Source organism: Fundulus heteroclitus, chromosome 21, assembly GCF_011125445.2.
Source record: "Fundulus heteroclitus isolate FHET01 chromosome 21, MU-UCD_Fhet_4.1, whole genome shotgun sequence".
NCBI classification, from domain to species: domain Eukaryota; kingdom Metazoa; phylum Chordata; class Actinopteri; order Cyprinodontiformes; family Fundulidae; genus Fundulus; species Fundulus heteroclitus.
Window position 1 is genome coordinate 22,558,373 of NC_046381.1, and position 16,847 is coordinate 22,575,219.

The 16,847-nt window shown below is 38.9% G+C and overlaps 1 protein-coding gene across 1 annotated transcript in view; it reads right to left on the minus strand.

The window, feature by feature from the left end:
* cubn (cubilin (intrinsic factor-cobalamin receptor)) overlaps positions 1 to 16,847 on the minus strand; it is a 350,345-nt gene that overhangs the window by 290,345 nt on the left and 43,153 nt on the right. The window contains exons 7-11 of the mRNA XM_036125467.1: positions 13,488 to 13,614; positions 12,757 to 12,925; positions 5,535 to 5,666; positions 5,257 to 5,352; positions 4,868 to 4,992 (exon numbers count right to left, since the gene is read on the minus strand). Coding sequence (XP_035981360.1) covers positions 4,868 to 4,992; positions 5,257 to 5,352; positions 5,535 to 5,666; positions 12,757 to 12,925; positions 13,488 to 13,614 — 649 coding nt within the window. The remainder of the gene's footprint in view (positions 1 to 4,867; positions 4,993 to 5,256; positions 5,353 to 5,534; positions 5,667 to 12,756; positions 12,926 to 13,487; positions 13,615 to 16,847) is intronic.

Here is a 16,847-nt window from a genome sequence, read left to right on the forward strand (position 1 = left end):
TCCGTCTGGATTCTCAAAGCGGTTTTCTGCCTCTCAATGCTGCAATATCAAATGCCAATGTCTTGAATGTGATGTTTAAACAACTGTGAGTTGAACTAAGATCTGCTACCTCTCATTTTAATCCATTTTTGACTTTTATTTCCACATATATTTTGCATGTTCAGTTTAGTAGCGAGTAGTGTTCCAAGGTTGTTGAATCAGAGAATTACTGTACGTTACGTTAACAGGGAATTGCCTTTGGTTCAATAAAAACAACAACTGTGGAATAGTAATTGTTTGTGTTCATTCCAATTCACAGTTGCATGGTTATTCAGAATTCAGAGCTACCCTCCTCTTGGAGTTAACATCCGATATTAACACAGAGACATTTTCATTGGATTGGTGATAAAAAGGGTAACGGTTTAAACTCTAATTGCAGTTATAAGTTGAGTCATCACCGTTGCTGGATAAATCTGATCGGTCAGAATCCGATCAGATCATTTGTTTCAGCACAACTGGGTTCACAACAGCTAATTAATAAATGCATTAGTAGTATAAATCATTACAAGCTTATGGCTCTAGCATCACCACCATTTGAATCATATTTTGTATAGCTAATATCTGAGTTGAATGACTTAGTATTAAACTTTTAATACCAAATTATAATTAATAATAATCATATTCAATCAGCTTCTGGCATAACAATTTAATTGTTGCCTACTTATTGTCAGGTACTAGTTACTGAGCCCAAATTCAGCCACACACAGAGCTTCGTTTCAGAGTTTTATTGAAGGTGATGATTGGTGGAAAAGGAAACCAGCAGACGGTACCAGATGGCAGCGGAGTGATGTTGAAGGTGGCTGGAGCAGAAGGACGTAGTGGAGCTGAAGCTGGCGGACTTGAGGGAACGCAGGCAGGAAGGCAAAGACGAGGGAAGGCTGGTAGGCAGACACAGGGATGGCTGGAGACGGGGGCACACAATGTGAGACGAAGGACGCTGGGAGACGTGAGGCATGAGCAGACATGGGAAGGACGTTGACGAACCAGTGGCGAAAGCAGAAATGAGAGGAGTTTATGTAGGAGGTTGGACAGGTGGAATGAGTCCAGACTTGATTATTGCAGCAGGTGAAACTGATCCAGCATGGAGTGAAGCAGGGGAGAGAAAGTAATGGAAGGCTCTGGAACTGTCCATGGTGCAGCAGGAAGAACTGCACCCTGACACTTATTTATTTGTATTTTTGTTCATTTAACGGTATGCTTTTTTATTTATTGAGCATTTAATTATTTCTTTATTCTTAAATCTTTTAGAGTTGGTCCCCCATTAAATTGTTTGTATCACCCCTCAATATGAAAACATCAGATTGTCCCTGTCTTATGTTGGAAAGTGCCAGCTGCAGTCAAGAGGATAGCCATGTGCAACAATGTATCTAAGTATTATGGGGTAGAAAATAAAAATACAGAATGTGTTGTAATGTGATTAATGCATTATTATAAGCTCCACTGTGAGGTGCTGTAGGCTCTCTCATAGCTTAACGCTGCTACTTCATGAAAGAAGCAGGATTCACAGCAGTCATAAAGTGTGGTTGCCTGGACGTTAGATAATCACTGTTCTGCCTTAAGCCAACTTGATAATGAAACAGCTAAATCTATTACCATGAATCAGTGAGTTCATTATATGGTGTCCGAAATGGCTCTTTTTGCTTGCAGAAAAGTTTGAAGAAACAAAGAGGGCAAAGTTTCAGCATTCTGAATCATTAGACTTCACCAAGCCTTTCATTTGGCCGATGTGGAGGCAGTGCTTCTCCGGCTTTCGGATAGCAACCTAGCTGAATCAAGAAGACAATGATGTACAAGTAAATATGTTGTTATACGCAATGGGGAAAGAGTCAGAACCGATCTTTAGCACCTTGATATTTCCAGATGATATTCCCAACTACTTTGAGAAACTTTTGAAGAAGGTTGATGATAATTTTGTTCCATGGAACATGCCTTTTTCCATTGACAAACACAGCTTCATGGGGAGAGCATGGAGGCGTTTGTCAGAGAGCTTTATAGGCTTGCAGAGCACTGCGATTTCAGAACAACTAAAGATAAACAGGTAAGGGCATGTATTGCAGACAGTCTCGCAGATGGAGAGGTGTCGCAAAAGTTACAACTTTGAAATGAACTTGACATTGGAACAAACAATAAACGTTGCAGGTCAATCAAATTTCATTAAAGCACAAAATGCCAATGCACAAGGAACAAATATTGAGGTGGGCAATGTTGATGCTCAAAAGTACAAACAGCCCAGGCAGTATGATAAAAGATATGCTAGAAACAGAGACAATGAACATTGCAAAAATGTGACGCAAGGAAAAAAAATGTGCACAAAATGTGGGAGACAACACAAGTGTAGTGCATGTCCAGCTGTAGGTAAACACTGCTGCAAATGCCATAAAACTGGGCATTTCAAAGCAATGTGCAAAACCTAAAATTAGAATGAAGTCTCTGTTGGGGGTCTTTCCTCCCCGTTAAAGGTGAGTTTTCCTCGCCACTGTCAGATCATGCATGCTAAGGATGACGGATTGCTGCAAAGACATCAACAATGCAGACGACTGTCCCCTGAGGTCCTACGATCTTTCAGGAGGAGTGAATGCTACTTGTCAAAACTTCATGCAATCTGCTGGGTTTCCTTTGATAGTGTACTTTTTTACCAATCTGTCTGGATGATGTGATTGAATTTAACTTTTTAAAGTGCCTTGTAATGACATGTGAATTTGCGCTATATAAGTTGAATTAAACTTAAATGGATTAATGACCATGACAGTGGTATTCGTGGGTGTCCAAACCCAGTCAGACCCAGTATTCTCTGTGAACCACTCTTCACGAGGGCCCACAGGCAAAGAGATGAGAGTGTTCTCCCCAATGCTGCTAAGCAGTGGGCAAAAGAGAGCATTTGTCCGTGGCTAGGGGCTTTTATACAGTGACCCCCTGCTGTGAGAACAGTCCTCTGAGGGCCTGTAAAAGTCTCACATTTCAGTAGCTTTAAACCTTAGTCTGATTTAATTCCTTATGGCTCGATTGCACAACAGCTGTCTTCTGGTGAAAACCAAATCAACATTCACAAGACCAGAAGTACAACTCAAGTGTAAAGGCTGGTTTATGACACACTGTGAAAGACAAAGAGAAAAGTTTTTACGTTTAGATTTATGTCATGTCAGGCCCTTTCACTGCAAAGCTGCTTGGATGGAAAACTGTGATCAAAATGGAACTATTGTGCAGAGTAAATGGACTACAGTCATACAATGGTGTATTCAGTGACATTGGACTTTTATGTTGTGAACCTGTAAAAACGATGCATCCAATTTCTAATTCTGTGGAGCAAGATCTAAAAAGAATGCAGTCTCTTGGCATTGTCAAAGCAGTAAAGGAAGCCACAGACTGGTGTGCTCCTAAGGTGCCAGCAATAAAAAAATCTGGGATCTGTGTGAATCTAACCAAATTAAATAAGGCTGTCAAAACAGAGGTTTATTATGCCCACACTAGAGGACATTGCAACAAAACTGTAAGGTGCAATTGTCTTCTCTACAGCAGATGCTTCAAGTGGGTTTTTACAGATCCCACTTGATGAGGAAAGCACAAAACTTACTTTATTACACCAGTTAATTTATTAATTTATTACACTGATAGGACACGTCTGTTTCTGTCGTCTTTTTGGCATTACTTTCGCCCCAGAAAATGAGCTCACTTCTGAGAGACCATACAGGCACAGTCGTGGTCATGGATGACATTGTGGTCTATGGAAATGATGAGGAAGACCATAACCAGAACTTTCAAGCTGTGATGAAATCAATCAAAGCTTTAGGACTAAAACTAAACAGGGACAAATGTCAGTTGAGGAAATCTGAGATTCAATTCTTTTGACTCACCATCAACAAGGACGGCATAAACCCAGACACTGAAAGTTAGAGCCATCTCAGACCTTTCCAGCCCAATAAACATTACTGAAAGTATGTGAATGATAAATTACTTGGAAAGTTTTCTATTTGACCTCTCCACAGTCATGCACCTCACATACAGTCTACTGAGGAGCCTGGAAAGCGTGGACATGGGTAGCAGCTCAAAAGGAGGCCTTTAAAAAAGGTGAAAGGCATGTTAACAACAGCATCTGTACTGGTCTATTACGACATGACAAAGCCAAGTGTGGTAAGCGTAGATGAAAGCAGTTATGGTCTAGGAGAAGCACTGTACCAAGAGCACAATGATGGACCAGTCGCTTTTTGTTCATGGACACTAACGGAGACTGAGAGCAGGTACTCCCAGATAGAAAACTAATGTCTCACAAGTATTGGGACATGCAAGCGCTTTGGGAAAAACTTACAAGGTATGGACAGGTTTGTGCACGAGACCGAGCACAAGCCTCTGGTTCCGCTCATAAACACTTACAACCTGGATAAAGCACCTGTCAGATGTCAGACATTTTGATGCGGCTAATGAAATTTAGTGTAGAAGTTATTATTATTATTATTAGTAGTAGTAGTAGTAGAGGTAGTAGTAGTAGTAGTAGTAGTAGTAGTACTAATAATAATAATAATGATAATAATGATAAAAACACTTTGAATCTGTTCAGCCTTTCAAGATAGATCATGTGTTCCTCTGCTTTTAACCCTAGATGTTCTCAGGATGAAGATATGTACAGGAATTGAATTTAAGGAGGTAAGCAATTACAGTTTGAACTTTTTTTTTTGTTGTAAACCTGCAAAAGACTGGTGTGCCAGGAGATGGCAGCATAACAATTCAGAATTTATTTTAAGAACCTTGCAATGCTATCCTGCTTAAAGATTTCCATAATAACAGAGCCCAGTCAGAACAGCTGAAAGACAGGGGTGCAGTCCTACACACTTACCGTACACTGTCCATTGACACAGGGATTGTTTGTCTGACAGATGTTGCTTGTCTGGGTGCAACCAGTTGGACCGTAACCATTGCCAGTGTACCCTTGCGGGCATGTACATACAGGGAATGCTGAACCTGGTACATGTTTAAGAATGAAAGAGAAAAGAACATGCAGGTCCAGTAAACTTTCGGTGATTCTATTCTTGATAATAAATTTTGTACAAGAATCAATTTATATAATACAATTAATATATAAGTGACTTTGGACAGCATGATCATATATATTCTCAAACAAAATGGATGCTGAACAATATTTAAATCTTTTTAGTCAGTGTATCGGTGTTCTATCCTAACTGCTTGAGAAAGGCTTTGTTCTAAAATTTGAGATGCTTGTTTTACCTGGGTTGGAGGAGCAAGTAGCGGAAGGATAACATCCTCCATTGTTGGAAGAGCAGATATTACTTTGTGTGCATGTTCTCCCATCTCCCTCATAACCTGCACACATGCAACATTAACATCATAAGGGGAAGATTAACTTCATATCACGTTTGTACAACATTGGTGCATTTATTACTGATAATATTAGTACTTCTGGCTGTGATTGCAATAAAAATCTGATTATTCTGTACATCTGTAGGTCTGATACTACGACGGCAACAACTTATGTTCAGTTATACCAGGAGGGCAAGGGCCACAGTGGAATGAACCCATAGTATTCAGGCACTGAACCAATGGAGTAGTGGAACAGCCACCATTATTTGTCAAACATTCGTCCACATCTTGACAGCTGTAGCCATTTCCTTGCCAACCTGAAACATAAATGAAATGAAAAAGTGAGATGGCTAGTTTTCATGCAACTTTAATTAAATTAATTATATATTCGTTTAGATTGAAAAGACTGGGGAAAGCCGTATTGCTTTTGAAAGTATTTTGGAATGGTTCAGAAAACTGTCCAGGTTGTAATCTGCTGAGATAGGTTCCAGACCCCTATGTTAATTTAAGGATAAGCAGATATAAATTTTGGCTGATGACTATTTGCAACTATGTTCAACTTTGACTGCTACGTGCAGTGATTAAGACACACGCGGCCAATATAAACTGTACCATCTGGCCATCAGCTGAAAAGAACAGGAAGCAAAATGGGGAGAATTCCCTGAACTGTAAGATGCAAGTTTGAGATTGTATCATTGTAGAAATGGAGCTCTTTAATAAGTTTCAACTCTTCAAGCTGATCCATTGACCTGAGCATTTGTGCCCCCATACCTTCTTTTTCCTTGCTGCTCTTTATCTCCTAACTACCAGGGCTAGTACTAGCGTTAGCTCCTTACATGGGACAGTGACATATTTGCTGCTGACAACAAAACAATTGACCTGCGCACCTATGCAGCACGGGGCAAGTGCTGCACTGAACCCCACGGCAAGGCCAGCGGAAAGCGCATCCTGTCAGAGAGGCCCATTATTAGATCCTAAGGACTATTTTTAATAGTTAAATTAATAATTATTTTTAATAGTTAATTAATAGAAATTAATAGTTATTTTTATAAGGACAACCACTTCAATTGTCTCGCTTTAGTCAACCAGATACATTTCTGTGTTAATAGTACATCTCAGCTGGACATGTTGACATGGAATGTTACAATTTTAGCAGGGCTTTGATCAGGGCTGAACCAAAATATGTACATGCCTATAGTTAAGGGCAAAATTACTTATTCCCCTGGTAGATTGTCACATACTTCTACCAACTTCAAATATCTTGAGCTCCTTCCAAAAGATAGATTTTGAAATGGGTGAACATGGGTGAACATTGACATGCTTATAAATAATTTTCAACAGGCCATTCTATAAATAAAAGGTATATACAAACAGATGAGAGATTCCTGTCTAATTTCCCAACCCTTGGGGAAATGTAATTAAAAAACTGGACGAGTTATAGAAGAATTAATGGAAAGGAAAAATCTTGTATGAATTAATGATGGGAGCGGAACTAGAACCAATGTAAGAACAGGGACGGAGTCGGTTATTGATTTAACAATTGTCTCAAATGTTTTAGCTGGTATATGTGAGCGGTTCCATTGATAAAAATTCAACAATAGGTAGTGATCATTATTCCATAACAATAAAAGTAGAATTATATTCAAATAATATAAAGGTCAATAAAAGACAAAATTTTTATAAGGCAGACTGGATTCAATTTAGATACTTAAGTCAAATAAATTTAGGAAAAGTAGATATGAGAATGGATATAAATAATGGAAATTTAAAAATTTGTAGGATAATCATGTATGCAGCAGATAATTATATAAAGAAAGCAGGGTATAAAAATGATAAAGAAATGGTACCATGGTGGACAAATGAATGTATAGAAGTAATAAAGTTAGGAAATAAAGCATTTAAGGTAGTAAAAGGTAACCCAATTTATATGAATTTAATTGATCATAAAAGAAAGCAAACAATGGTAAGGAGAACTATTAAGAATGCAAATTGGGAATATTGGATACATTTTTGTAGCACAATAGGGGAAAAAACCAAAATAGAAAAAATGTGGAAAATAATTAAAAGAATGAATGGCATAAAGAGAGAGTTTGAATATCCTATATTAAAATAGATAATATAAATATAATAAAAGATGTGGATAAAGTTGAAATATTGGCAAGAATATTTAGTAAAATTCACAGTTCAAAAAACATGTGAAGAGGGAAGAAAAGGTAGAAAATACAAAAACTTAAATATAAAGATCTATTAGAGAGTGTTGAAGAAACAAATAATTTGTTGAATGTTGAGTTTACAAAAGCCAAATTGAATTATGCATTTAGGAAGACAAAAAATACAGCACCAGGTAAAGATCAAATTTGGTATAGAATGATAAGACAATTCAGTGAAAAATGTAAAGATATAATAATGCAATTATATAGTAAAATTTGGGAGGAGGGGAAATTACAGTTGAACTGGAACAAATCAATTATAGTACCAATAGCTAAACCAGGAAAAGGTAACTCTAACCTAGAAAATTACAAACCAATAGCTTTAACATCAAATCTATGTAAAATAATGGAAAAAAATATTAATAATAGACTATTATATTGCTTAAATAATAAAATATTAAAGTGGTTTTCGAAAAGGAAGGGGAACTAATGATCCAACGCTATGTCTAGAGCATGAAATTAGAAGAGCAGAAGTAAATAAAGAAAATGTAGAGGCAGTATTTTTTTATATAGAAAAAGCATATCATATGAAGTGGGTTGAGGGATTATTAATTAAATTATACACGTTGGGTATTAAAGGGAAAGTATTTAAATGGATTAAAGACGTTTTAACAAATAGGAAGATACAAGTTAGAATTGGTGAGGTGATCTCAGGACAATTGATAGTAAAAAATGGAACTCTGCAGGGGAGTATTATAAGTCCGTTACTGTTTTCAAATATGATAAATAATGTATTTAAAGATATTGCATAAGAAATGAGATGTTCACTTTTTGCAGATGATGGCGCTGTTTGGAAAAGAGGGAAAAATGTAGATTTCATTGTAATGAAATTACAAGAGGTTATTATTGAAATAGAGAAATGGGAGTTGCAATGGGGATTTAGGTTTTCAGTTGAAAAAAAACCAAAAGTAATGATATTTAATCAGAAGAAAATAAATAAGGAAATATAATTAAAACTATATAACCAAAAATTAGATTAAGTAAAGTGTATAAAATTTCTAGGACATTGGTTTGATGAAAAAAATAAAATGGAATATACATATTCAAAAGGTTGTGGATAAAAGTAAGAAAATCTTAAATATTTTGAGATGCTTTGTTTGGCAGTGACTGGGGAGCAGATAGGTAATCACTAAAACAGATTTACACAGGTAGGATAAGATCTAACATGGACTTTGGTTGTATAGTTTACGGTTCAGCAGCTAAAACACTTCTGGTTAAATTAGACATTATAAAACATCAGGCATTAAGATTATGTACTGGACCATGTAAAACCACATCAACAGCAGCAATAGAAGTAGGAATGGGAGAAATGCCGTTAGATTTAAGAAGAATAAAACTAGAAATAAATTGTTGGTTAAATTTACAAGGTAATAACTTTGATCATCCAACTTGGGAAATTTTAAATCCATGTTGGGGAAAAAGGAAAAAAAGAAATAAGGAGATTTGGATGGACAATTGAAAATAACATAAAATAATTTAAACTGGCTGATTTAGATATTACTCAAACAACACCAATATCAATTATACCACCAGGGATTCTATGAGAAGCAACAGTAGGTATGTCAATAATGGAAGAAGACAAGATAAATCTTACATCGTAGATAGTTATTCAGTACAGTTACATTTAAACAATTATTATCAATATATTCAGATTAATACAGATGCATCAAAAATAAGTTTAGTTAGTTTGCTGCTAGATTACGTTTGTTAATTATTAAACCCTCCCATTAATTTAAGTAATTAAGAACACACCGGGTGCTTGGTGCAGGGCTATTGTTTGGTAAATGTCTGGTGTGTTGACAGGAGGTTTTGTAAATGATTTTTTGACCACTTTTTAGAGCTTCAAACATCAAATTGAGATTTTTTGTTTTCAACTAAGTTGCAAGACATTTTTTAGTAATTATTTTGTCTCTACTTTTTCAAGAAATAAATCACATATATTTTTACAAACAATGAAGTCGGAAGTGCGTGCAAATCAAACCACCTGCTACCACCCACGGCCTATGTTGAAAATTTTGTTTTTTTGGAACATAGAAGGCCGCGACAATCAGTATACACAGGAGAAATGTTGGCAATAGTATTAGCTTTACCATGGGTAGAAGACATAAAACCCTTAAAAACAATAATTTGTTCAGATTCAAGCTCTGCATTAATCATTTAAAATATAATCAATGAGATAGTAGGATGGACACTTTGTTAGAAATATTTAATGCATTATTCAGAATACAAAATGTGGGTTTCATAGTTATATTTGTGTGGGTTCCAACACATATTGGAGTAGAAGAAAAAATGGCAAAGAGGGCAATTCAAAATGCTATTATTAAATTCTGACAAGACAGAAGTTGTAATCTTTGGACCAGAGTCCCCCAAAAAATAAACTTCTTAACCAATCACTTAATCTGGATGGCATTAACTTGGCCTCTGGTAATAAAGTAAAAAAATCTTGGTGTTATTTTTGACCAAGACATGTCATTTAAATCCCATATTAAACAAATTTCCAGAGTTTCATTTTTTCACCTCTGGAATATCGCCGAAATTAGAAACATTCTGTCCAGGGGTGATGCTAAAAAACTAGTCCATGCATTTGTTACTTCAAGGCTGGACTATTGTAATTCTTTACTATCAGGAAGTCCGCAGAGTGTAGTTCAAAGTCTTCAGCTGATCCAAAATGCTGCCGCAAAAGTTCTGATGACAATCAACAAGAGGGATCATATTTTTCCGATTTTAGCTTCCCTTCATTGGCTTCCTGTTAAATCAAGAATAGAATTTTACATTTTTCTTCTAACGTATAAAGCCCACAATAATCAAGCTCCATCATATATCAGAGCTCTGATTACCCCGTATGTTCCTAACAGAGCAGTTTGCTCTCAGACTGCAGGTCTCCTGGTGGTTCCTAAAGTCTCTAAAACCAGAATGGGAGGCAGATCCTTTAGCTATCAGGGTCCTCTCCTGTGGAACCAACTCCCAGTTTTGGTCCGTGAGGCAGACACCCTGTCTACTTTTAAGACTAATCTTAAAACTTTCCTTTTTGACAAAGCTTATAGTTAGAGTGGCTCATGTTACCCTGAGCTACCTCTATAGTTATGCTGCTATAGGCTAGGGCTACTGGAGGACATCAGGGCCTATATTTCTCAATGTACTCTACTGTTCTCCAGTCTACTGTTCTCCAGTTTTGCATGACTGTTGTCATTTCAGCTTTTAACTTTTTGTTCTCTCTCTTTTTTCTTCATAGTAGGCACACCTGGTCTGGTGTTCTGTTAGCTGTGGCATCATCCAGGGAAGACAGATCACCCGCTACTACCATCTAATGTAGAACAGATTACTGGATCAATGTGTGCTTCTGTGCTTTTTTGTCTGTCTTGTTGTGTCTCTGCTCTGTCTTCTGTAACCCCCAGTCGGTCGAGGCAGATGACCGTTCATACTGAGCCCGGTTCTGCCGGAGGTTTTCCTTCCCGTTAATGGGGAGTTTTTCTTTCTGCTGTCGCTTCATGCTTGCTCAGTATGAGGGATTGCTGCAAAGCCATGGACAATGCAGACGACTCTCCCTGTGGTTCTACGCTTCTTCAGGAGGGAAGGCTGCCAAGACTTTGATGCAATCAACTGGTTCCCTTATATAGGATTTTTTTTTTGACCAATCTGTGTAATTTGACCCAAACTGTATAATCTGATTGAGTTTGACTTTGTAAAGTGCCTTGAAATGATATGTTTTATGAATCGCCACTATATAAATAAAATTAAATTGAATATTAGTTTTACAGTTAAAACAAGTAAATCTGAGGAAAAGAGTGTTAAAAATGAAAAGAAAAGGTGGGATGAAGGAAAAACAGGAAGATGGTTTTATAAAATTCAAAAGATAGAAGGAGAAAAAAGAAATGGAAGATGAAATAGAAAGGAGGAAAGAGTGATAAATAGGTTGAGATGTAGGCATACAGGACTTAATTATACAGTTTTTAAAATTCAAAAGCATACTACTGGCAAATGTGATTACTGTGGAAAATATGAAACAATAGAACATGTTATACTAGAATTTTATTAATATGGAAGAGAGAGAAGATATATGAGGAGAGAGTTTGAATGTATTAAGGAAAAGGTTAATTTATTAGATATTTTGAGGAAGAATTTGGGGATTAAACATCTACAATGTTATCCTTCTGCTATATGTATCTCGTATTATTTGTACTTTTTGTGCAAGAGGTTTTTTTGATATTTCAAACTGTATCCTGTCATAGGATAAAGTTTTAGTTATGTTTTTTACCCACTCACCTTTTCTTTTTTTTGTGGCCTCTATCTTTTCACTACGGTGGCCCTGAGGTGCAAAGCACTACAACATTAACAAAAACATTAAAACATATAGGAAAGCGCTACAACATTTAGGAAAGCGCTACAACATTAAGGAAAGCACTACAACATTTACAAAATGGAAGAGGTACGTCCCAGTGGGAGACCTAAGATATCGCTGATTGGACTACAGCTCGTTTTTACTTTTTAACCGGAAGTTATTCTGGCTTTAATGTGTTTTTTAAAAACATGAATGTTCTCGGTGATCCAAACCGTAAGATGCAGTCTAAAACGCCACTTAGTCTGTTTATAAGCTTCGTTTTTATTAATTCTGCTTTTTTTTTTTACTACATGCGTTGTGTTTCTGTGCATCAGTGCTCTAACTGGTCTGCTCCTCTCCCCTCCCTTCCCTCAGACCCAGGGGCTTTTATCAGCGGCCAGCCTTATCACTACGTTGAATGTCTCTCCACTCCTACCAAAATGTCCCAATTATTCCTTCTCTTCCCTCTAAAAGAGCCCTTTACAATCTTTATTTATGCATTTTGCCCACTGTTTATCCATCGTGCGCAGTGCACGAGGATAAAATCGAGCAGCTGGATCATGCATAAAGACGCAGCGTGAACCCCTGTATGATTTAAGGGTTGCAGCTGAGGGGAAAATGTTGGACCTTATAGGCTTGATCAAACTCCGCCTCATTCACAAATGAGACCAACATGGATAGATGAATGATAAACTGTAGTTTCATTATCAACTACAATAACATAAAAAAGAAAAAAAAATCGGTTGCAGTTACAACAACACAACCATCATAACAAAGGTTGTGGACTCATTACAAATATAAAAGGTAAGCATCTAAGATGAGTTTTTGTGTCTATACCAATGGAAAAAGTTCATCAACAGAGAAGAGTGTGAGATTTACCAGTAGGACATGCTCCACAGTAGAAAGAACCCTGGGTGTTGTAACAGGGAACAGGAGGGTTGGATGAACAAGGCTTGGTGGGTAAGCTGCACTCATCAACATCAGACACACACGCTGGGTTCCCAGCTGGAGCTTCCCATCCACTCTCACAGATGCATTGATATTTGGGCTGTTTATTGAAACAAACAGTCAAACTGAGACTCCTGTTTTTAAGAAACTCCCCCATACTGCCAAAACCTGGACATGTGTGAAAGTCTAACCAAAAGGTTTTACAAGGTAAAGTGGTGTGTGTAAAAGGCTCCTTGTTAAGTTGCTAGAGTCAGCAAATAGTTTTGATAAAAGACAGAACTGTTATTTATTGTTGTTTTATCAACAAATATAACAACGAATCGTAATCCACGTCAAAGGATTACGATACTTTGCAAAGCCAGCATCTGGATAGAATTTTTAGTAGCACAGAAAACATAAATAAATACAAAAAATTCAAATACATCAAACATTAAAAGTAAAACTAAATAAATGTGAATGTTTAAAGCAAAAAATATGAATCTTCAAACACATCATAAAGCAGAGAAGTGGTGGTCATGCATACTGTATACAGTAACTGATCTCTTGTAACATACTCTTTTAACTTACTCTATTTTAAATATGAAAATGTTATATGGTTGCAACTACAAATTATTGTTTTCATGCAAGAGTTTGATTAGATATTGCAACTGAAGGATAGTTACCTGTCCAGATATCACCCGATCTGTGTCAATACATAAGCCATGTACACACAAGCCTTGTCCGCCATTCCTGCAGTCATCATAACGCACCGTGCAGAGACTCCCAGACCATTCCGGAGAACATTGGCAACTGCATTAAATATCAAAACCCAAAACACACTTTGAGAGGGGAGAGACTACAGTGTTAATGTTTTCACTGAAACCACACTGACACACAGGCCATGCAGATTTGCTTGGGGGCTTTACCATCATAATTACAGTTGCTGTTTACACCGCTTCCACTGCTAGCACTAAAGCTAATGTGCATCTCCACTGTATTTAGTAGGCTATATAATATTGCAAATAATATTGCTACTATAAAGAGGATGGGCCCAAAACAAGCAAAATAAATACAGAACTTGCAATTGGCTGCATGGTTGTACAGTTGTTAGCATTGTTGCCTTGCAGCCAAAAGGATTCAAATGTCGGCCTGGGGCCTTTCTGCATGGACTTTGGATGTTCCCCCACATGTATACGTGGGGTTTTGGTTATTTTGGCTTTTTACTTTTTTTTCTCTCTTTTTTTTCCTTCAAAGTAGGTACACCTGGTCTGGCGTCCTTTTAGCTGTGACATCATCCAGGGAAAACAGATCACCTGCTATTACCATCTGATGTAGAAAAGATTACTGGATCAATGTGTGCTTCTGTGCTTGTTCCATTATATTAGATCTTTATCGGACAATGTTGCATCAAACTTTAAACAGTCTGTCCCCCTCTTAATATCGTCAGTATTGCAGAAATACCCTGCAGATAGCAGCAGTGTTGTTCCTTCCCATTCACAAATAGATGTCTTGTGTGACTGAATTGAATTGAATTGAAAGATGTGTGCCAGCAGTTCTGATATTGAAGGGGATTGTTCTTATGAATCTACATCCTCAGCAACAGGTCAGCATACAATGATGTGGGGGGCAACCCACACACAACTGGTCAGTTCAGATAAGAAGTTGTCTCCCTTTTCCTGCCACGCTAACAATAGAGTGCATCCTGCTTTTATGAATAAAGAAGCTTCCAAAGGAGGAGCATCTTTAGAGTTGAACTGACATACCGAGGTGTGAAGTTCTCTCTCCTTTTGCAAAAGCATTGTGAACCTTGTGCTGTGCCTGTCTGATCTTGCTCTTTAAGGTTAGGAGATTAAAATAAACAATCGGGGGCAGTTCCCCTGGATTGGCAGACTGGGGTGGGGGACCGGAGAGTGTGTTCCAGTTACAGAGGAATCACACTCTTAAGCCTCCCTGGTAAGGTCTATTCCGGGGTTCTGGAAAGGAGGGTCCGTCGGATAGTCAAATCTCAGATTCAGGAAGAGCAGTGTGGTTTTCGTCCTGGCCGTGGAACACTGGATCAGCTCTACACCCTCAGCAGGATCCTGAAGGGGGCATGGGAGTTTGCCCAACTAGTCTACATGTGTTTTGTGGATCTGGAGAAGGCATTCGAACATGTCCCTCGAGGGATCCTGTGGGGGTTACTCCGGGAGTATGGAGTACCGGGCCCTTTAATAAGGGCTGTCAGGTCTCTGTATAACCGGTGTCAGAGTCAGGTCCGCATTGCTGGCAGTAAGTCGGACTCGTTTCCGGTAAGAGTTGGATTCCGCCAAGTCACCGATTCTGTTCATAACATTTATGGACATAATTTCTAGGCGCAGCCAAGGTGTTGAGGGGATCCGTTTTGGTGGCCTTAGGATTGCGTCTCTGCTATACGCAGATGACGTGGTCCTATTTGCTTCATCAGGGCGTGATCTACAGCTCTCACTAGAGCGGTTCACAGCCAAGTGCTAAGCGGCCGGGATGAGAATCAGGGCCTCCAAATCCAAGACCATGGTCTTGATCCGGAAAAGGGTAGAGTGCCTTCTCCGGGTTGGGGAGGATGTGCTACCCCTAGTGGAGGAGTTTAAGTATCTTGGGGTCTTGTTCACAGATGAGGGGAAGGTGGAGCCAGAGATCGGCAGGTGGATTGGTGCGGCGTCTGCTGTGAAGCGAGCGCTGTACTGATCTGTTGTGGTGAAGAGAAAGCTGAGCCAAAAGGCGAAGCTCTCGATTTACCGGTCAATCTACGTTCCTACCCTCATCTACGGTCACGAGCTTTGGGTCGTGACCGAAAGAACGAGATCCCGGATACAAGCGGCTGAAATGAGTTTTCTCCGTAGTGTGTCTGGGCTCTCCCTTAGAGATAGGGTGAGGAGCTCAGTCATCCGGGGAGGACTCAGAGTAGACCTCCATGTCGAGAGGAGCCAGTTGAGGTGGCTCGGGCATCTGGTTAGGATGCCTCCTGAACGCCTCCCTGGTGAGGTGTTCCGGGCACGTCTGGGCCTCCCTACTGAAGCTGCTATCCCCGCGACCTGACCCCGGATAAGCGTAAGACGATGGATGGATGGATGTATGGATGAATCATCACAATGCTGTCTGCAGTGTCTAAATGACACTGGGTTTGTTGTAGCTGGTGTATGTTGGCATCTTCAACTCCAACTCCATGACAACACACAGACTGCAGCGGGTCCTGAGTAGCTGTTTGTTTGCTTATTCAATGGGCAACAGGAGTCTCTCTAGGACCTTCATGATGTGAGATATCAGGGAAATTGGTCTAAAGTCATTGAGGATGTAAAGACTTTGGTACTGGAACAATGCAAGAGGTCTTCATTAACAATGGAACCTTCTTCTAAGGCTGAAGAGGTGCTGTAGAATCCCACATAGTTTCTTTGCATAGGCCTTTAGGGTTCTGGAGTAGACACCATCTGGACCCGCAAACTTATTCCAGTTAAATCTTCTGCTGAGAACAAACATGCAGAAGCAGAAGGGTCCATGGCTGAGGTGAAAGATACAATATCTGAAGTATGAAAGGGGAGTTTTGTGCCAAAGGAGGGTGTGATGACTATTTGGCTGGACAGGAGAAATGGATGCTGAACTTGTTCCTGAACCGAACCTGTTGAAGAATGTGTTCACCTTAATGGCTCTGTCCATACTTCCATGTGTCCGGACCTCCGTCTGCTTGAAGCCTGTGATCTTCTTCATTCCTGACCACACATCGCTTATATTGTTCTGCTGGAGCTTGCTCGCTAGCTTCTTCCTGTACGCCTCCTTGCTTTCTCATATCTTGACTTTACGTTTCTTTTGAACACTCCTGAGTAATTCCCTGTCTCACTTCCTTGAGGCAGTTTTTCCCTCATTCAGCAGTTCCTTCAGGTCACTGGTGATTCAGGGTTTGCTGTTGGTGAAGCATCTCACTATTCTGGTGGGGATATTGTTATCCACACAGAAGTGTAAATAGTCAGTCACACACCGAGTCGTGGCATTGATGTCCTCTCCATGTGGCTGGCACAGTGCATTCCAGTCTG